We start from the raw sequence: 22039 nt of genomic DNA on the forward strand, positions 1-22039 counted from the left end.
ATGCCATCCAGCCATCTCATCCTCTGTCATCCCCTTCTCCTGCCCTCAGTCTTTCCCGGAATCAGGCTCTTTTCCAGTGAGTCGGCCACAATCAGCTTCCAAGATGCTCTAGTATGTGTAGGGATCGACTCATTCCACTTTGCCCCGGACATTCCTGGTTTTGAAACTGAAAGCCCGCTGGACATCGGGCACTGCATGCAGGATCTCAGTTCCCCAACCAGGGACTGAACCCTTGCCTCCTGCAGTGGAAGCATAGAGCTCCAACTACTGGACCACCAGGGAGTTCCCCAACTTTCAATTTTAATAAAAATTTATAAACCAAAATAAAAAACAAAAACAAACACTGAAAGTCCAGTCCCAGTTCCCCAGGAACCCACTCAGTCCCTGGCAGATCGGTAGGGTTTGTCATCCTGTAACTAACAAAGATCCAGATTATAGATTTTACAGCTCATGTTAACAAGTATAAGATAAAGAAGAACAAAGGAACCGTCATTAAGTCAGAGATTCTTAGGACTTTGTGTTCACGTCTATTCAACTGTCACAGTATTTCTATGAGGTCCATTTTACAGATAAGTAAACTGTGTACAGATGTGAGAGTTGGACTATAAAGAAGGCTGAGCGCTGAAGAACTGATGCTTTTGAACTGTGGTGTTGGAGAAGACTCTTGAGAGTCCCTTGGACCGCAAGGAGATCCAACCAGTCCATTCTGAAGGAGATCAGCCCTGGGATTTCTTTGGAAGGAATGATGCTAAAGCTGAAACTCCAATACTTTGACTACCTGATTTGAAGAGCCGACTCATTGGAAAAGACCCTGATGCTGGGAAAGATTGAGGGCAGGAGGAGAGGGGGACGACAGAGGATGAGACGGTTGGATGGCATTGCTGACTCAGTGGATATGAGTTTGAGCACACTCCAGGAGACAGTGAAGGACAGGGAAGACTGGCCTGCTGCCGTCCACGGGGTCACAAAGAGTCAGACACAACTTGGTGACTGAAGAACAACAACAGAGAATCAGACTCCCCAGGTGGCTTAGAGGGTAAAGAAACTGCCTGCAATGCAGGAGACCCGGGTTCGATCCCTGGGTTGGGAAGATCCCCTGGAGAAGGAAATGGCAACCCACTCCAGTAGTCTTGCCTGAAAATTTCCACGGATAGAGGAGCCTGGTGGGCTGTAGCCCTTGGGGTTGAAAGAGTCAGACACGACTGAGTGACTGAACATGCTCGCAAACTGAGAATCAGAAAGCCAAGTGCCACAAGGCTGCATGACAACTAGTCATCAGGGGAAAGCTCATAAGCATCACTTGACTTGTCTCATCTTGAGAGGGCAGCTTGCAGCCCTTAAGGGAAGGTCCGCCGAGTGTGCGGCTTCCCCATATGCGAAACTGAGGCAGTGCACCCCTAAACGCCAAACCTACAGCTTGCTGCATCCCAAGACAGCAGAATTTATCACCTCAGACGAGAACGAACGGCTCTCTCTCTTTAAGTATGTTTTACCTGGGGCTACAAATGTTTGTTGGTGTAATTAATTACTATTCTTCCCCAAACATATTTTTTTAATCATTCATAGAATTTCAAACATTAGAATCTTCCCTAATTCAATGTCATCACGATCTTCGGTTACACTAACCTTTAGCTGCTCTCCTAGAAATCCACATTCTTAAGTGTGAAACGTGCAGATCCAAATATAAGTTTAGTTAGAATACCATGACTGTCATCAAGATGCTTTGGGGCCTTTGGATGGGAAGCACACCTTTACAAATTCTTCTGTATTTCTGAAACGCGCAGTAGAGACACTGAATGCCCTCTGAAAGCACGCACATCTCCCTGTTTTTCTGAGCCTCCCTGTGGTTTGTTCTGGACGGTGGGATGTGAGTAGAAACGGCAGGTGCCCCTTCTAGTTCAGGAACCAGTGAAAAGCCCAGGCTGGAATCTCTGGTCCCCTCCTCTCCTGCCACAGACACCTTCAACACCCACTTGTGGTACATGGCGTTTCTGCAAGAGCGCAGTCGGAGCCTCGTCCAGCTGTACCCGACGTGAAGTGAGTAAAAGAGCACTTGTGTGAGGTCACCGAGGGTCGCTGGTTACTGCCTCACCCCAGGGGAGCTCATCCGGGCGACCTTCTTCTTCCTTCCTATTTTTCTCAATTATGAAATTTCTTGCATGGGTCTTAAGAAAAAACATCCAAACTTAAAATAAGGCAGGAGGGACTTCCCTGGTTGTCCAATGGCTAAGACTCCATGTTCTTCAAGATAGGGGGGCCCAGGTTCGATCCCTGGTCGGGGAACTATATCCTGCATCCTGAAAAGAAGAGTGAGCACGCTGCAACTGCACACGATCACCCTGGCCACTGGACTGGCCCACGTGATCAGTTCTCGTCACTGAAATACGAGACGTGAAATACGTCACTTCCGGGCTGAGGCAGCAAGATGCGCCGTCGTCATGGAGACGGGGGACAAGACCATCTTCTCCAGATGGTACGACCACACGATGACAGAGCCGCAATCCGGCCGGGTCACTGAGTCATTGTGTGGGGCGGGGTTTCCTGACGATTCATTTGGGACATAGGGCATGAGCAAGGAATAATATTTTTCTTGTATTAAGCCACTGAAATGTGAAGGTTTTCTGCAAGCTAGTCTAAGCGGGTGAGTATAGTAAGAATAATAACTCCGTTTCAATGAAAAGATAACTGGAGTCTTGAGAATTCATACCCCAATGTTTCTTCATCAAATTGACCATTGCCTAATTATTGGGTTGGCCAAAATTTTCCTTCAGGTTTTTCCATGAGATATTAGGGGAAAATCAGAAAGAACATTTTGGCCAAAACAATACTTCTTTTAAAACTTTTATTTTATATTGGAATAAAGTTCTTGAGTGCCCCTTGGACTGCAAGGAGATCAAACCAGTCCATCCTAAAGGAAATCAATCCTGAATATTCATTGAGGGACTGATGCTGAAGCTTTAATACTTTAGCCACCTGATGTGAAGAACCAACTTGTTGGCGAAGACCCTAGTGCTGGGAAAGATTGAAGCGGGGAAGAGAAGGGGACGACAGAGGATGAGATGGTTGGATGGCATCACCAACTCAATGGACATGAGCTAGAGCAAACTCCGGGAGATGGTGAAGGACAGGGAAGCCTGGCGTGCTGCAGCCCATGGGGTCGCAAAGAGTTAGACATGACTGAGTGACTGAACAACAACAAAAAACAGTTGAACAATGTTGTGCTGCTGCTGCTGCTGCTGCTGCTAAGTCGCTTAAGTCGTGTCTGACTCTGTGTGACCCCACAGACGGCAGCCCACCAGGCTCCCCGTCCCTGGGATTCTCCAGGCAAGAACACTGGAGTGGGTTGCCATTTCCTTCTCCAATGCATGAAAGTGAAAAGTGAAAGTAAAGTCGCTCAGTCCTGTCTGACTCTTAGCGACCCCATGGACTACAGCCCACCAGGCTCCTCCGTCCATGGGATTTTCCAGGCAAGAGTACTAGAGTGGGGTGCCATTGCCTAGTTTAAACTAATTCAGTTATCCACATGCATGTATCTATTCTTTTTCAGATTCTTTTCTCATATAGGTTATTCCCCTGTGTTGTACAGCTGGTCTTTGCTGATTATTTATTTTATATATAGTAGCCTGTATATGTTAATTCCAACCTCCTAATTTATTCCTACCCACCATGCTTCCCCCATGTCTGTGACTCTGTTTCTGTTTTGTAAATAAGTGCATATGTATCTTTTTTTTTTTTTAGATTTCACATATACGTGATATGCTATTTGTCTCTGTCTGATCTATTCACTTCGTATGACAATCTCAGAACTTTAAATTTTTGTATAAATTGATGAGATGTGGAGTTTAGAGGACACGCTGCCCCACAACAGAAGACTGAACCAACTAAAAAAATCACCAAATAACGTTTTACTACAATCTAAAAAGAATTCCATGCACACAGCTCAAACGAGTTTAGATGACAGAATTCTACAGGAATGAAACAAGAATTACAACGACAATAACCGTGAACAGCAATAATGATATAAATACATCAGCTGAGGGCTTATGATACCCCCAGAACTACATTCTTTGTTTTATTTAGCTATGACATGTAATAATCATCACAACAAAGTTAACAAATTAGATACTGAAGCAAACAGCTGGCTGCCCACTCAGTGTGCTAACAAAATCAAAGCTTTTCTGAAAACGGGTGGCAGAGATGATGGCACCTCCACCAGCCTCAGGAGATGAAAAGCAATTAATGAGTTCATGTCTGGCACACACCCCTAGATATAATAATGATATTTACACTTTCCCAAGGTTAAGAAAACCAGTCAATCCTAAAGGAAATCAACCCTGAATATTCACTAGAAGGACTGATGCTGAAGCTCCAATACTTTGGTCATCTGATGCAAAGAACTAACTCATTGGAAAAGACCCTGATGCTGGGAAAGATTGAGGACAGGAGGAGAAGGGGGCGACAGAGGATGAGATGGTTGGATGGCATCACCGACTCAATGGACGTGAGTTTGAGCAAACTCTGGGAGATGGTGAAAGACAGGGGAGCCTGGCGTGCTGCAGTCCATGAGGTGCCAACGAGCAGGACACGACTTCACAACTGAACAACAAAGGTTAAAAAAAAGAAAGAGGAGCCTAAAACAGAGACTAGAGGTGGCCCACAAAGCCCAGATAGTCACGGACTCTTTACCAAGAAAAGCTGGCTAACCGCTAGCTTACACCAACCACGGTAAACTAACCCCTCCTGCAGATATGGGTTTGAGGGGGAAATAAAGAACAGCATTCAGCTCCAGGTTTGAAATCTGAGAAGTCGGCTGGGAGCCCCTGAAAAGCTTTTCCTTCCTGATTAAAACAAGACCCAGAGGAGAAATGACCCCCTTCTTTTCCAGCCCTTTGAAGTCGTCAGGTGCTTGCTGTGGTTCAGTGGCTCAGTTGTGTCCGACTCTGCGACCCCATGGACTGCAGCAGGCCAAGCTCCTCTGTCCTTCACGATCTCCCAGGGTTTGCTCAGATTCATGCCCATTGGGTCAGTGGTATGTAGCCATTTCATCCTCTGCTGTCCCTTCATGATATTTAGGGCCAGAGAGCAACCATACCAGAAAGAAAAAGCCAAGGAAGTCACAAATTGAAGAGATTCCCGCCCAGGCTGGAGCGTGGTTAAATGACTGACTTAAGGAACTCTGGAATGCGGGTGCCACCCCAGGTATCTTTGTGTAAGAAAGCTCTGCTGCTGCAACCACTTCTGTCGGGATTCAGCTAGTGCAGGCAACAGAACCCTACTCTCTTTCCACTGTCCCTCAGTAAAGGACATCACATCCCCAGTAAAATGGAAGCGGAGAAGCTGCTCTCAGCAGTGTCCTCCTTCAGAACAGGTAGGGGGTCCCCCACATGCCCCCAGCTCAGGTCTCTCTAACTCTCGCTCAGGAAACCAAGCTCCAAATCTTTGAAATTCAGCCTTGAATAGTATTAACAAATGCTCCAGCAATCCCCACGTCACAAGGTTAGAATCTTGCATTTATAAAAAGAGTTTTGTGAGCAAAATGCTGTTGACGCCATCCCTTAAAAATGTTGCTACTTATGAAATACTATCCCCAGACATGTATGTTCAAAATAACCTCGATATCTCTTTATAAAAGTTCCTTGAGTGTACCTTTTCAATTGCCCTGAGTCTCCCTAACATGAAACAAAAGTCACCTTGAGCTCGGTCAGTCAGGCTCTCGGTAAGAAATGTCATCAAACGTGTCTGCGCCCATGACAACATGAGAAGGTTATTCCCTCTGGCACGGTCGGAACATCTGTGCTGATCATTTACTCTGGTCAAGACTGGCTCCTGGGGATAATGACTTAATCACTGGAGCCTGGGAGCTTTCACCAAGCTCAGAGGCTGTCACTGCACTGGGTGATGAAAAAACCACTGCTGGCTAACAGACACGGGCCAAGTTACAACACCTTCCCGATCCTTCTTTGCTTGCCTCCACAGAAACACAACAAAGGATGCCTACTATGGCACTGGGAGCTGAGTTTGTCTGAGTACAGCCCTTAAAAGCTGAAGACTTCTATAGTCATGGTTGTGACCTGCCAGGCATCAGAACCTTTAAATTCAAGGCAGTGGTTTTTAACCTTGGCTGTACTTTCCCATCCCCAGGGAGCTTTAAAACATGCTGATGCCTGGACCTACCTCTGGAGTTCTGATTACTTGTTCCAAATGCAGCCTGGGCACTGGTGTCCAAAAGATCCCCCAGGTGATTCCAATACACAGTCGATGTTGGGAAACACTGACCCAAGGTCAACGGCAAATAGAAGAGTATGTAATTACAGAGCTACACCCAAGAGAAAAATAACTAAACTGCATTTAACAGAGGGCTAATAGAGAGGAATAGAAAAGGTTCCTTCCACTATGTAACACTTCCAAAAAGAGCAGGAAATCAATTACTATTAATCAACAAGCAACTCAAAAATACACACACACACTGCAAATTATTTAAAGAAAGGACAAAAAAAGTAAAATAAAATGAGGGACTTTAGCTACATAAATTATAGGTTGTGCTATGCTGTGTCATGAAATCAAAAGACGCTTACTCCTTGGAAGGAAAGTTATGACCAACCTAGATAGCATATTGAAAAGCAGAGACTTTACTTTGCCAACAAAGGTCCGTCTAGTCAAGGCTATGGTTTTTCCTGTGGTCATGTATGGATGTGAGAGTTGGACTGTGAAGAAAGGTGAGAGCCGAAGAATTGATGCTTTTGAATTGTGGTGTTGGAGACTCTTGAGAGTCCGTTGGACTGCAAGGAGATCCAACCAGTCCATCCTAAAGGCGATCAGTCCTGGTGTTCGTTGGAAGGACTGATGTTGAAGCTGAAACTCCAATACTTTGGCCACCTCATGTGAAGAGTTAACTCATGGGAAAAGACCCTGATGCTGGGAGGGATTGGGGGCAGGAGAAGAAGAGGATGACAGAGGATGAGATGGCTGGATGGCATCACCGACTCAATGTACATGAGTTTGGGTGGACTCCCGGAGTTGGTGATGGACAGGGAGGCCTGGTGTGCTGGGATTCATGGGGATGCAAAGAGTCGGACACGACTGAGTGACTGGACTGAACTGAACTGATGCTGTGTTTATGAATTTATTAATAATTTTTCTTTCCAATTCGATTTCCCCTTAGAAACAGAAGTTATTTAAAGAGTGATGTTTCCATTATTTTAAAAAAATGTGTTCACTTTTTTTTTTTTTGCTAGTAATTTCCTACTGTGTTGCAGTAGGCTTAGTGACTGTGGCCTATAAATCTCTATTTAGGGAACTCTCTTTTTTTGGCTGAGTTTTACATAATCCATACTCTGTGAAAAGCAGAAAACTGGATAAGTAAAGTTGCTTGAAGCACACACCCACAAAAGAAAGGTCAGGGGGGTTTCGCCAGTGGTCCTGTGGTTAAGACTCCATGCTTCCACTGCAGGGGCACAGGCTTGATCTCTGATCAGGGAACTAAGATCCCACATGTCATATGGCACGGCCAAAAGTAAATAAAAATAAAAAATAAATAAAAGAGAGAGGAGGCCAGAAGGAGACCAAATTAAGGAAAGGAAATGAGCGCGCTGGGCCGCGTTGGTCATAAGCATCACCTGCAGCCCCCTATCCACACCTTCAAGTGCACGTCAAAGTCTTGTTTACTTTAAAGTAAACCCACCTCCTCAAGACCCTAGTCCAGGGGTCAGCAAACTGCCTCCGAGGGCCCGATTTGGCCCGTTGCCTGTTTGGGTAAATAAAGTTTTGCTAGAATGTCACGCGCTCACTCACCGACTCACGATCTGCCTGCTTTCAGCCCACAACAGCAGGGCAGGGGTGCACACGGAGCCAGATGCCCGCAGACCCGGCCGTCTGGCCTTTGGGGGAACAGTGTGCAGACCACCGCTCATGTCCACAGTCTGGGATTCTAGTATCAGGCACTAAAGTGCCACCTTTCATGCTGTGCCCACAGGTGCTGAGGAGTCTCCTTCTGTCCAGCCATGTTTTATTCACTCCCCTCTCCGGTTCTCATCCGAAGGATGCTCCCCAAACAACTCCTGTGTGAAAAACGCCCCTCTCCGATCTTTTTCCTGAGGGACAAGACCATAGACACAGAGCCTGCTTTCTAACTGTGCATCTGACCACGCTGCACCCCTGCCAACCGGCGCTGACTTCCCCTCACCTGCACTCAGGGACCCTGAAGAACAATGGACCCCGTGACACCCAAGCACATCGCCAGCAGCAGAGCCCTGAGAAAGCAGCTCTCTGGGGGAGGAACGCTCAGATATTTGCCAATTTTCATGGTGTAAACATTTCCACCAGTGTCCATTTCAAACTACCCACAGTTTGACAACCAGCTTGCAAAACACGGTTGCTTAGTCACTAAGTTGTGCCTGACCCTTTGTGACCCCATGGACTGAAGCCCACCAGGCTCCTCTGTCTGTGGGATTCCCCAGGCAAGAATACTGGAGTGGGTTGCCATTTCCTTCTCCAGGGGATCTTCCTGACCCAGGGACTGAACCTGGGTCTCCTGCAGTGGAAAGCAGGGTCTTTACCACTGTCGCCTGGGAAGCCCTGCAAAACGACAGGCTATTTCATAAATGGCTCTCATGAACCGGACATGAGCCAGCTCCAGCGAGCTGCTGATGACCCCTGACCGGTCGCCGCCGTCCCTCACTCACACCTCACTCCAGTCGGGACAAATCCTCGCTGCTCCCAGACCACCGGGAGGCTCTGAGCTCCCACGCCCTCACTCAGGGCGCTTCCTCTGTCTAGACCAGGCTTCCTTTCCCGACTGACTCACGAAGACCGACTCAGAGTTCTGGATTCGGCTCAAATCAAATCATTTCCACAAACATTTTTCAAGATTCACCTCTACTCATTCCATTTAAATAGAATAGAATCTGTTTAAATAGAATCCTCCTGCTTTTGCGTCCACAAGTACCAGAAATACCTTCCCGTCACTGTCTTCCTATTACATTTCATGATATACACTTTTGGGCATGTGTCCCAAGTCGCTTCAGTCGTGTCCGACTCTTTGCGACCCTATGGACTGTAGTTCCTCAGGCTCCTCTGTCCGTGGGATTCTCCAAGCAAGAATACTGGAGTGGGTGCCATTTCCATCTCCAGGGGATTTTCCAGACCCAGGGATCAAACCCACGTCTCTTACGTCTCCTTCATTGGCAGGTGGGTCCTTTACCTCTAGCACCACCTGTATATTTACAAAGCTGTACAGTCTAGACTGTAAAGACTGAGGGCAGGATCTATTTTATATTTTTCTGGCACAAATGCATGCGTGCGTGCTCAGTCGTGTCCGACTCTTTGGGACCCTATGGACTGTAGCCCACCAGACTCCTCTGTACCTGGAATTCTCCAGGCAAGAATACTGGACTAGATTGCCATTTCCTTCTCCAAGGGCTCTTCTCAACCCAGGGATCAAATCCACGTTTCCTGCATTGCAGGCAGATTCTTTACCATCTGAGCTACCTGAGAAGCCCTATAGATTATATTATTATATATAATTTTAGTAACATAATATTATATGTAACATGTTATAAATATATTAAACATTATATAATTGTAATAATGCATTGTATATAATATGATATTTTACATATAAAGAATGTTTCAGATAATACAGAATCTTCACATCAACCCTATGTCCAGGGTACTCCTGTTATCCCCATTTCAGAGATTGAAGATGTCAAGTCATTTGCCCAAGGCTACACAGCTAATTGGGCTTCACTGGGAGCTAAGTCAGTAAAGAATCTGCCTGCAGTGCAGGAGACCTGGGTTCAATCCCTGGGTTGAGAAGATCCCCTGGAAAAGGAAATGGCAACCCACTCTGGGATTCTTGCCTGACGAATCCCATGGACAGAGGAGCCTGGCGGGCCATAGTCCACGAGTTCCCAAGAGTCAGATACAATTTAGGGACTAAGCCACCACCGCCGCCACATGGCTAATCAGAGGGGAACCAGGATTTAAACCCAGGCTCTTCATCACGGTGAGAGGAGACAACCAGGCTCCTCTACGACGTCTCACCACTGTCGAGAGGTGGGTCCCTCCTGGAGCTCTCCGAGGGGAGTGCTGGCCTCTGGCCCGACCTTGGCTTTGATCAGGCACGGCTGAGCATGCGCACGGCCCTGCCACACCCGCACACACTGCAGTCGTCGGGGGAGCCTTTCCTCAGCAACTCACCAGGTGGAAAGCTGTGAACCCTCAGGACAAAAGAAGCCAGAGGCAAGAAAGGAAAGCAAAGCACCTCCCTCATCAGCAATGAACACAAACTCTCTGAACCTTGCTAGAAGGAGCCTCGAGGAGGCAAAGCACCACAAGGACGTCGGGCCATGCAAACAGCTCGTCCACCGACCACAGGAAGGAGCCTCGAGTCACCTGGAGATGCTGAAGAGGGCCCAAGGGTCGGGATGCGGCTAAGTTGACAAACAGAAGCAAAGTACAAAGAAGTGTGGGAAGAGCCGTGGCCAGCAGTGGCCACCTTCGAGTGAGCGAGCCCAGGACGGCGCAGTGACCGCAGCAGCCAGAGGGACAGCAGTGGAAGTCACAAGCCGCCCACACCACCAGGAACCAGCCCAGGACCCAGTGACCTTTCCCTGGCCCCCCGCGCCCAACAGACCAGCAAGGTGGTCACGTTTCTTATATAAAAACGACTGCACAAGAAGAAAAAAGGCTGCCTTTTCAGAAAGAGTTTCATGAAAAACAGAGTTCAGCGAGGCCTCCACACTTAGAAAGCTCCTTGTTGTTCAGTCACTAAGTCTGTCTGACCCCATGGGCCGCAGCACGCCAGGCTTCCCTGTCCTCCACTATCTCCTAGAGTTTGCTCAAACTCATGTCCATTGAGTCCATGATGCCATCCAACCATCTCAGCCTCTGTCGTCCCCTTCTCCTCCCGCCTCCGATCTTTCCCAGCATCAGGGTCTTTTCAAATGAGTCAGTTCTTCGCATCAGGTGGCCAAAGTATTGGAGCTTCAGCTTCAACATCAGTCCTTCCAATGAATATTCAGGGTTGATTTCCTTTAGGATAGACTGGTTTGCTTTGACTTTAGTTGTTTAAAAAATGCTGAGAATATTTCCCTACAAATATGGATAAGGGAGCCAGCTGGTTGACTTTATGATGGGCTCGGGAGTCCTGGGGACACAACGAGGAAGACAAGACAAAGGAGAGAGATGCTGCGACCGCAGCACGGTGCGTCTGTCCTGCCTCCTGAAGGACCGAGCGTGGAAGGAGCCTCGCTGTTTCTGGCCGAGGCTGCCGGACTTGCTTCCCTGCTCCTGACCCTGTGTCTCTCTGCTGCCTTCCATTCACGGCATCCCGGTTTCAGGGTTTTGTTTTGTGTGTGTTTCTGTGTGTCTGTTGGCTGTGCCCCACGGCATGTGGGATCTTAGTTCCCAACCCGGGACTGAACCTGGTCCCGCTGAACCAGGGGAGTCCCTCAAGTTCAGGTTGAAAGGGCCTTGGCTCCCAGCTGACCTCAATGGTCTGGTGTACCTGCATCTCCCTGGACCCAGCCATCCCTCTTTTCTTTTTTTCTTTTTTTTTTTTGAGAGAGAGAGAGTAGAGGGAGAGAAATGCTAAATGCTTGAAGTGAAAAGGGTCCTCACACATCAGAATTTCAGAAGAGCTACCACTCGGTTTTACAAACTATAAATGGTTTAAAAGATTAGGCTCTGTATCCAGTAGTTGAGTGATTCGTAAAACAAATTGGCCACTCAAAGTGTTTGAAATCAAACATCCACAGGAAAAATCATCTCATCATCAAGTCTGAAGATTTCATGAATGGCCAAAACGACAAACCCGGGTTAGAATACCAGAAACGAGCCCTGTGAAACGAGCCTGTGAAGTGTGGTGCGGATGCCATCCTCCCCCCACCCCCTGCTCTGCTCCATCCGCACCCCCTCCCTGCCTCCGCTCCATCCGCCCTGAGCTGCCTCCCGGGACCGCCGGCCTCTCGTCTCCCCCCTGCTTCTGGGGAGGCAGCTGACTTCACCCAAGGCTGCCGCTCTGCAGAGGCACAGCCATGGCAAAGGCACAGCACCTTCATTAGGCGGGGAGGGGTCTTCATTAGGCGGGGAGGGGTCTTCATTAGGCGGGGAGGGGTCTATCAGTTGTCCCCTCTTTTCCAGGCCTTTCCAGCTGTGGGCTCCCCATTGGGGAAACACAAACCGTGCCCCATGGTCACTCCTCTGATGCTTCGTGAACTGACTTCCTTCTGGTCCGCTACCGCTCACCCTTCTGAACACCCCGATGGGCCAGGCGAAACCGCTGCCCTGATCCCTTGTTTCTTCATCTGCTGCCTCTTCCAGGCCCTACCTGTTTACAAAACTGCCTTCCGCACCGCCACCCAATTCCTCCTTTCCCAAACCTGCCTTTACACAGGACTCCTTTGTAGGTGGGAAACAAAGAAGACAATAACATGTGAAGTTATATAAATCACATCATCGAACCGGCTGAGGGTATGGAATTCAATGACTACTTCACAGAGTTGCATGATTCAGCATCTTAAAAAAAAAAATCACTGTGCAGTCTAGCCATTGTGTTTTCAAGCACCCATTCCCCAATAAGCTCAGAACACCACCGTGGTAAAACAGCGGAGGAGACACGCACTGTATTTCCAGGTCTGCGGGGAGCACTGAAGTGATGCCCAAAGGCAGGGTGCAGCGAGGCGATATGGGCTCCAGAGCGATGTTCGCATGCCCACCTGCCACCAGCTAGCTCCGTGACCTCTCAGAGAAGCACTCAGCCTCCTGAGCCTTGAGGTCCTCACCTGCAACAGAGAGAAAACCCCCACCCGGGAGGCTAGACCGGAAGAAGCAACACGCTAGCACACGTTAGAGTCTGGGATCCAGGAAACACCGTTCATCACTGGGGGAGAAACTGAGGTCCAGAGGGCTACCTGGCTTCGCCAGTCCTGTGGCGACTGGTTTAGCCCATGTAATGCGACTCTGAGCCCAGCAATTCAATCTCCAAGCACCCAGTACAGTTTTGGCTTCCTGTGCGTCACACCAAACACTTGTTGACTAAATGCAGGCTGTACCTTGCACTGTGCCCTCAACCCCTAGAGCACCAGGGACCTGCCCCTGAACGGTCAACTGCCAGTCTCCGGCTCGATTACATAAACTCGATATTCCCTGGCAAAGCAATACATCTGTCCTGGCCCCCTCTCTGACCCTAGCTCCTGCCCCCCACCGCCCCCAGCCGGGTTTCCATTCATCACCAGAGGAAGCTGAAAACAAGGGAAAGCTAATCTAACTCTGAAAGAGGCAGCAGCTGGTGAGACCGCATGCCACATGCCCAAAATACCTTTGTTGCAGGGTAAAAAATAAACAGCATTTTTTTCCCCTGTTTAAACTCTTAACTCCTTAGGTGTGTGGGGACCCGTCTGATTTCTTATGCCATCTGCCCCGAGTGTTTTCATGACTTGAAATCAATCTGAACCAAAGCTCAGACTGATACATTTGAAACTGAAGTTGACAGCATAAATATCTCCAAAAAGGGAAGAGAGACCTCTGTGAGGTTTACTTTTTCAAGCAGAGTATAGAAATGCAATATATCCTTTATCCAGTAACCACCCCTGGGAAACAAAGCTACTGTTTACATCCTACAGGTCCAATTGTTAGGCACAGAATCAGTCTTTTAATACTGTTCACAGTGCTCCAGCATTTACAGGCAATTCATTCATTACCCACAGAAAATGGGATTCCTATAGAGACACGGCCCTGGGGTGGTGAAAAAGCCGAAAGCAAAAGGCAAAGAGGGTCCTAGCCCCAGGTCTACCACCTGGTCGTTACATAACCCCAGAGCAGCCACTCCGTTTACACACGAAACAGTTCTCCTTTCTGGGAAACAAGAAACACACCTATTCTACTACTCAAGGTTTTCAAGGATAAAACAAACCTTCGTCTCTGGCTGAGGCTATGATTTCTGAAAATCATTCACATTTCAAATCTCACTCCTGTCGAGTGAAACAGATTTAGCTCCCTGACGGAGCTGACTAGGGCTGAGCCAGCCCTTTTGCTTTTGAGGTCAGTAAGTAATCTAAGACTGGGAGTCTTCCCTCCACGACGTCTCAGAGTCGAGTTTCCTTCCTCTGTCCCAGACAGTTGGTAAAAATCTCTTCCTGAGGCCAATACACGTTGAATTTCCCAGACGTCTGAAAGCTGGTGGCACGCACATAAGGGCCAGCTGAGAGGGGGTCGTAGACATCCGTCCTGCCTTGATCCCTGGAGGTCCCTTCCTATGTGTGGAGAGCCTGTGACGTGACCAGGCAGCGCCAGCCACCCAGGATGGAAGCTAAGCGTGCCGGCAACTCACTTTCTCAGCATCCTCTGTGCTGCAGTCTGGGCCCAGCAGCACCACTGTGGGCTTGGCTCTGTCCCTAGTGAGGTAAACAGTCAGGGGCAGCACAGGATTCACTCTAGCACCTGAAACAGCGGTGGCAGCCCCACGCAGTTTGGGTAGCGTTATGGCGACTGAAGGCAGAAGGAGAAGGGGGCGGCAGAGGATGAGATGGCTGGATGGCATCGTCAGTTCAACAGACACGAAGTTGAGCAAACTCCGGGAGAGAGTGGAGGACAGGGAAGCCTGGAGGTCTGCAGTTCAAGGGGGAGCAGAGAGTCAGACATGACTTAGCAGCTGATCAGCAACAGCAATGGAGTAGTTGTCATGACAACCACACTCCAGGCCCAGCAGTGGGCTGGGTATCTGTACCCACTAGTCACAGTGTGTCACCACCGGGCCCCTCCTTTGGCCTATTTTGGGGTCTGTCCCGGCTCTCTCGTCTCTGATTCTAGTTCTCTGGCCTTTGGCATCTTTTCCGAACTACCCCAAATTCTTTCAACTGATTCATTTCCTGCCAAGCTCAGGAAGAATCCGTATCTACACCCTTTAGCAAGGAACTCTCACAGATTCCTTCAAACTGTGATGCTGGAGAAGACTCTTGAGAGACCCTTGGACTGTAAGGAGATAAAACCAATCCATCCTAAAGGAAATCAACCCTGAATATCCATTGGAAGGACTGAAGCTGAAGCTCCAATACTTTGGCCACCTGATGCAAAGAGCTGACTCATTGGGAAAGACCCCCATGTTGCAAAAGATTGAGGCCTGGAGAAGAAGGGGATGACAGAGGACGAGATGGTTGGATGGCATCACCGACTCAGTCGACATGAGTTTGAGCAAACTCCAGGAGATGATGAAGGACAGAGAAGTCTGGCGTGCTGCAGTTCATGGGGTCGCAAAGAGTCAGACACAACTTAGTGACTGAACAACAACAACAAGGAAATATTTTAGGCTTTGTGGGCCATAATTTCTGTCCAAACAACTCCATTTCGCCATGGTACCGAGAAAGAGCTGAGATCACACGTAAAGCAAACAGGTGTGACTGTGTTCCAAGAAAACTTTATTTATAACACACAAACTCAAACTCTGCATCATGTTCATGGGTCATGAAATATTCCTTTTGATTATTCGTTTTAAAATGCATAAACCACTTCTGCTTGTGGGCTGTACAAAAACAGAGCCAACTCCAGCCACAAAGCGTGATGAGCTCAGGCTCATCATAGACAATCAGACATGGGTTACAGGTCTTGTCTCCAACGATTCACAGCAAGTGAAACTTCAGCTATGGTATTCCGTCTCTACATTTCCTCATTTAGAGACTCCTCATTTATAAAATGTGGATAAAAAGTATACCTAGTCCATGCCATTTCTGAAGGAGTATAAGAGATTAAAAAAAAAAAAAAGGTACAGTAAGAGCTTAACAGGGACTTCCTAGTGATCCAGGGGTTAAGAATCTGCCTTGCAATGCAGGGACACCATTCAGTCCCTGGAGCAGGAAGGTCACACACGCTGAAAAGCAAGTAAGTAGCACCACAGCTACTGAGCCTGCGAACCAGAGTCCCCGTGCTGCGACTGCTGAAGCCCGCGTGCCCACGCGCCGTGCTCCAAATCGACAGAAACCGCCGTGGCGAGAAGCCCACCCACCGCACCCAGAGAGCAGCCCGCTCGACAGAACGAGAGACGGCCCGGGCGACACAAAGACCCAGGGCAGCCAGGAAACAAGAGAACTCACAAAATAAATGAATAAATACGAAAAATGAAGAGAGCGCGCTTAGCAGAAGGCTTGCTTCAAAATCAACCCGAACAACGGACAGAAAACACGAGGCCACAGAGCGAGCTATTAACAATAGCTAACTGGCAGTCAGAACCCTTGAGCCCGCCTACTTGGTTTAACACCTTTTCCGGTCCCACGGCCATTGGCAGACTTGGCTTGACAAGAAGTCAGATGTTCATGAATACGTAATTCAGTGGCACTGAAAAAATCCCCTGTCCCCTTGGAAATATCTCCTCATCTTGGCGATCTCACCATTACAAATATATTGCTTTATTTTAGGCTGTTTCCCACTTCGACAACGCAAATTCCCCTTGGGTGAGTTTTTACATTCCACTTATCATGTTGTTTTACTGATTACCTTTTAAGAGGTGCTCTTAGACACTAGCCTTCTTTTAGCATTTTGTCGTGTTTCCTCCCAGCCTTTTTCTCCCTAATTGTTGTTCTACCCTATTCTGCTCTGTGTGTCTGCGCCGGGTTTTCATCGCAGCAGACTCTTCGATCTTTGTTGCAGCACAAGCGATCTTTCAGCTGCAGCATGCAAACTCTCAGTTTGGCATGCTGGATCTAGTTCCCTGACCAGGGATCAAACCCAGGCCCCTGCATTGGGACCATGGAGTCTCAGCCACTGGAGCACCAGGGACGTGCCAGACACTAGATTTTGAGAGGAAATAAAAGGAGAAGAAAGAATACGATACAGCCACACGATGGACTGCTGTGTGTGCTTAGTCGCTTAGTCGATCCTGACTCTTTGCGACCCCACGGACTGAAACCCCCCAGGCACCTCTGTCTATAGCATTCTCCAGGCAAGAATATTGGAATGGGTAGCCACTTCCTTCTCCAGTAAATCTTCTCAACCCACAGAAGGAGCCCGGGTCTCCTGCCCTGCAGGTGGATTCTTTTATCATCTAAGCCACCTGGGAAGTTCAGTGCAATGCTACTCAGTCATGAAAAGGAATAAAGTACCAATGACATGCTACAACATGAAGGAAATTCGGAAAAGAATTAGGCTATGTGGAATAAGCCAGATACAAAGACCACATATTGTATGATTCCATTCATAGGAAACATCCAGAACAGGCAAATCCATAGCGACAGACAGTCAGTGCCTGCCAGGGGCTAGGCTGGGGGGTGGGCGGGGGGGTGGATAAGACGTTTTTCCATCTGTGGTGATAAAAATGTTCTGGAGCTAAACAGTGGTAATGGATGAACAACCTTTTGAAGACACTAAAACCACAGAACTGTAGACTTTACAATGATTTAAATGGTGAGTTTTAAGTTACATGTATTTGACCACAATAAACACTACGCATCTATAAAGAAAATGCAGGAGGATTCTACAGGTGTGTAAGAAGTTCTCCTGTGAGAAGGAAGAGGAAAGGTTGAAAAGGGAAGCATGAATTCACCAAAGTCCATCTCAGCCCACCTTACAAGCTTGAGAAAGGCTAACTCTGCGTATTGCTAATCAATAACTTACTCAAACAGTACTCGTTAAGCACCTTCTATAAGCCTGGCTCTGAGGCTTCCCAGGAGGCGCTAGCGGTAAAGAACCTGCCCGTCAATGCCGGAGACATAAGAGACTCAGGTTCCATCCTTGGGTCGGGAAGATCCCCTGGAGGGCATGGCAGCCCACTCCAGTATCCTTGCCCAGAGAATCCTGTGGACAGAGGAGCCTGGCGGGCTACAGTCCGTGCGATCGCACAGAGTCAGACACAAGTGAAGCGACTTAGCACACACACACAAGTCAGGCGCTGAGCATGGCTCTAAAGATAAGCCAGTAAACAAGATAGAACAGTCTTTCTTACAATTCTTTCCAGTCTAGAATTAACCAAAGCAAGAGTCAATTTAAATAAATATATATATATATATATATACACATATACATACACAGAATATTTACGTAGAGTCCTTACTATATAATTTTTAAAATGACAGTGTTTCTTCATTAATTATCATTAAAAATCTGCCTGTAACATATTCAACAGTGAGAAAAAGGAAGAAATGTTCTTTGAATCAAGAGAACCACATGACTGTGCTCTTGAGGGGAGGGGAGCTGGTGGAGTTGGCAGCAGAAGCTCCTGGAAAAAGAATGAAATTTAAATGTTGTTGTTCAGCCACTAAGTTGTGTCCAGTGCTTTGCGACCCCATGGACCACAGCACGCCAGGCCTCCCTGTCCATCACCATCTCCCAGAGCTTGCTCAAATTCATGGCCATTGAGTTGGTGATGCCATCCAACCATCTCATCCTCTGTCATCCCCTTCTCCTCCTGCCCTCAATCTTTCCCAGCATCAGGGTCTTTTCAACTGAGTCAGCTCTTCATATCAGGTGACCATAACATTGGAGCTTCGGCTTCAGCATCAGTCCTTCCAATGAATAGTCAGGGTTGATTTCTTTTAGAATGGACTGGTGGGATCTCCTTGCTGTTCAAGGGACTCTCAAGAATCTTCTCCAACACCACAGCTCAAAAGCATCAATTCTTTGCCACTCAGCCTTCTTTGCGGTCAAATGCTCACATCTGTACATGACTACTGGAAAAACCATAGCTTTGACAACATGGACGTTTGTCAACAAACTGATGTCTCTGCTTTTTAATGCGCTATCTAGGTTTGTCATAGCTTTTCTTACAAGGAGCAAGCAAGATCTGTTAATTTGCAAACTTGCTATCTTTCCAAGATGAAGTCTCTGCAGAGGACAGAGAAGTGTGATGGCTGTACTTCTTTTAAAGTGTTTGCACTCTAATGATCTAACACTGCTGGCAGCATGTGTATTTTTTTCCTTTAAATCATTTCCAAATGATTGAAGTATTTTCCGGTTTTTTTTTTTTTTTTTTTTTAACTTTTAGGAACCTCAGGTCTAAAACAACCCATAAAGGTGAATCTGTCCTTTTTATTAAAAAAGACTTCCTCACCTTTCTTGGTCATGGAATCTTGCATCTACAACTTACATAAAGAACGAACTCTTCCTCAGTCTCCACTATTCAGCTTTTTTCTTTTTTTTTTAAATTGACAATGTTGTATTAGCTTCTGGTGTTCAACACAGTGATGCAGTTATATATATACATAAGATACATAAAATATGTAAGAGATGTGAATACCAGACCACCTTACATATATACACACACACACACACATATATATACACACACACACACATATATATCTTTTTTCAGATTCTTTTCCATTATAGGTTATTACAAGACCGTGAATATAGTTCCCTGTGCTAAACAGCAGGTCCTCCTTGTTAATCTATTTTATAAATACTAGTGTGTATATTGGAGAAGGCAATGGCACCCCACTCCAGTACTCTTGCCTGGAAAATCCCATGGGCGGAGGAGCCTGGTAGGCTACAGTCCATGGGGTCACGAAGAGTCAGACACGACTGAGCGTCTTCACTTTCACTTTTCACTGTCATGCATTGGAGAAGGAAATGGCGACCCACTCCAGTGCTTTTGCCTGGAGAATCCCAGGGATGGAGGAGCCTGATGGGCTGCCGTCTATGGGGTCGCACAGAGTTGGACATGCCTGAAGCGACGTAGCAGTAGCAGCTGCAGCAGCAGCAGTGTGTATATGTTAAGCCCAAACTCCTAATTTATCCCTCCCTCTGCCCTTCCCCTTTGGTAGGCACAGGTTTATTTTCTAAGTAGGTGCGTCTTGTTGTGTTTCACAGAAAAGTTCACTTGTATCATTATTTCAGATTCCACACAAGTGATATCACATTGTGTCTGTCTTTACCTGGCTTACTTCACTCAGTATTATAATCTATAGGTCCGTGCATATCGCTGCAGATGGCACTGCTTCATCCTTTTTCACGGCCGAGTAATGTTCCCCTGTGTGTGTGTAACACGTCTTCTCCATCCCTGCATCTGTTGATGGACACGATTGCTTCCATGTCTTTGTTATTTTCAATAGTGCTGCTACGAACACAGGGCTGCGTGTATCTTTTTTAATTAGTTTTCTCCAGATGTACGCCCAGAAGTAGAATTGCAAGGTCATGTTTATCTTTGATTCTTAGAGGGGTTTAAAATGCATACATGTATTTTGGAAAACAAACAAGAATCCAGTTATACATAAAATCAGGTTACTATTAGAGTATGATTTAAGTAGTTAATTTCTTCCAAACTTCTACCAAAAACAATGAAACCATGGGTGATTTGCTGGAACCCAAACGGAGTACAGGAAGGGTGACATGTCTGAAATACTTCATCCACTAGAATTCATCTGTCTTAATTTCATGCTTCTGAATTTGCACTGTCTCTCTATATTCTCTACATGTTCTAGCTTTAATGTATCTTCCCAATCAACCTAAGCATGTCTTTAAAACAACAGAATTTAATGACCACCTATTTACAAGAGGAAACCAAGGCCCAAGGAGGTAAGATGAAATAGATGAGATTACAAATCCAGTGGAAAATACAGAAACTGGTTAACTGTTTTTTTCTCTAATGTGTTGCTAAGTTTGTTGCTAGGAACTTTGCAACACTGTGGATACAGGCTTTGGAAATTTTGAGTTAAAAAAAAAAGAAAGTTGAAAATGACACAAAAATAATATTAACTGCTCAGGAAGTTTGGAAGAAACCACCTCAGGTTTGGTTTTGCATTTCTTCTTCACTGAGGTGCTCCCTCTTGCACTGTTTTAAAAGCACATTTATGTGGCTGCATCAGGTCCTACCTGCGGCTTGTGCAATCTATTTCCCTGACCAGGGGCTGAACCCGGGCCCCCGGCCTTGGGAGCTCGGAGTCTTAGTCATGGACCACCAGGGAAGAGTCCCCATCTCACACGTTGATAGCCAGCTGGGGCTCATAGAGCAGTCTGCCTTTTGCAGAGACCAGGACTCGAGTCCAAAGCTTCGGACAGTTAGAACCTCAGGCTCGAGCACTCGGGCTGCAGTTTCTGCTCAGTAAGAGGCCCTTATCTGTCAGCAGTGCTCGCCTGCCCTCAGCCAGAAAAGCCAACAGAGTAAGCATGCCATCTCCCCGGGGGCTTAGCAGGCAAGAATGTCAAGCTCCCCAGCTAAAAACCAGAAGAAGCAGGGTGGGAGACCTGCCCCCATGAATGAAAACCTTATCATCAGGCCTCCGGGTGAGCAAGACCTGGCCAAGTGCCAACAAAACGTCACTGTGAGCTATGAGTTGAGTCATCAGATGGGAGGGAAAGAGAACCACCAATACTAATCAACCCTTGCGAACGATTTCCCATAAAACTTGGTATCTTTTTTTTTTCCCCTACTGATAAAGTTAGTGTCAGACTTGCCAAAGGAAGACACTTCATTGCCAATTTGGCTCTTCACTTTAAACCCGGCTCAGAATATTAACAAAACCTGTTGCCAAGGGACAGACATGCAGCACTGAGTCTAAAATACAAAACTATATTCATCTAGCTGCTGAAAGAAAGCCCCTCTCGGGAGAATTTCATGCTGCGGACGGGAGCCCAGCCACGAATAAGCCGCAAGGTCTCCCCTCCCGTGGCCCTGCCTTTTCCCCTGCCTCACCTCCCTGCCCTGCCGGAGGACCCCCAGCACTGTGGACACACGCGATTTCAGGACTTCCCAGACACGCATGCGTGCACACACAGCCCCCCCAGCCTGGGGCTGGTCTGCCTGGACTCCCTGCCCCCACCCACTCTCCAGGTCTCCTGTTCCCTCTCCAAGATCCAAGCAGTTGCTCAGCCTTTCTGCTTGCACATGCCCAGTTGTGTCTCACTCTTTGCAACCCTGTGCACTGTAGCTCACCAGGCTCCTCTCATGGGAGTTCATGGGATGCAAAGGGAAATCATGGGATTTCCCAGGCAAGAGTACTGGAGTGGGCTGCCGTTTCCTCCTCCAGGGGATCTTCCCAACCCAGGGATGGAACTCCTGTCTCTTGCATCTCCTGCATTGGCAGGCGGGTTCTTTACCACTGTGCCAGCTGGGAAGCCC

At 47.4% G+C, this 22039-nt stretch overlaps 1 protein-coding gene across 2 annotated transcripts in view; it reads right to left on the reverse strand.

Moving 5' to 3' along the window:
* Positions 1 to 22039, reverse strand: part of MAP2K6 (mitogen-activated protein kinase kinase 6) — a 106291-nt gene that overhangs the window by 64179 nt on the left and 20073 nt on the right. The window contains exon 1 of one of the 2 annotated variants that reach the window (XM_061392984.1): positions 1627 to 2181. The exons of the other annotated variant lie outside the window; for it this stretch is intronic. Within the exon in view, the coding sequence (XP_061248968.1) occupies positions 1627 to 1654 (28 nt within the window). The 5' untranslated portion in view covers positions 1655 to 2181. Of the gene's footprint in view, positions 1 to 1626; positions 2182 to 22039 lie in introns of those variants that run through there. 2 annotated transcript variants of the gene reach the window in all.

Source organism: Bos javanicus, chromosome 19, assembly GCF_032452875.1.
Source record: "Bos javanicus breed banteng chromosome 19, ARS-OSU_banteng_1.0, whole genome shotgun sequence".
NCBI lineage: Eukaryota > Metazoa > Chordata > Mammalia > Artiodactyla > Bovidae > Bos > Bos javanicus.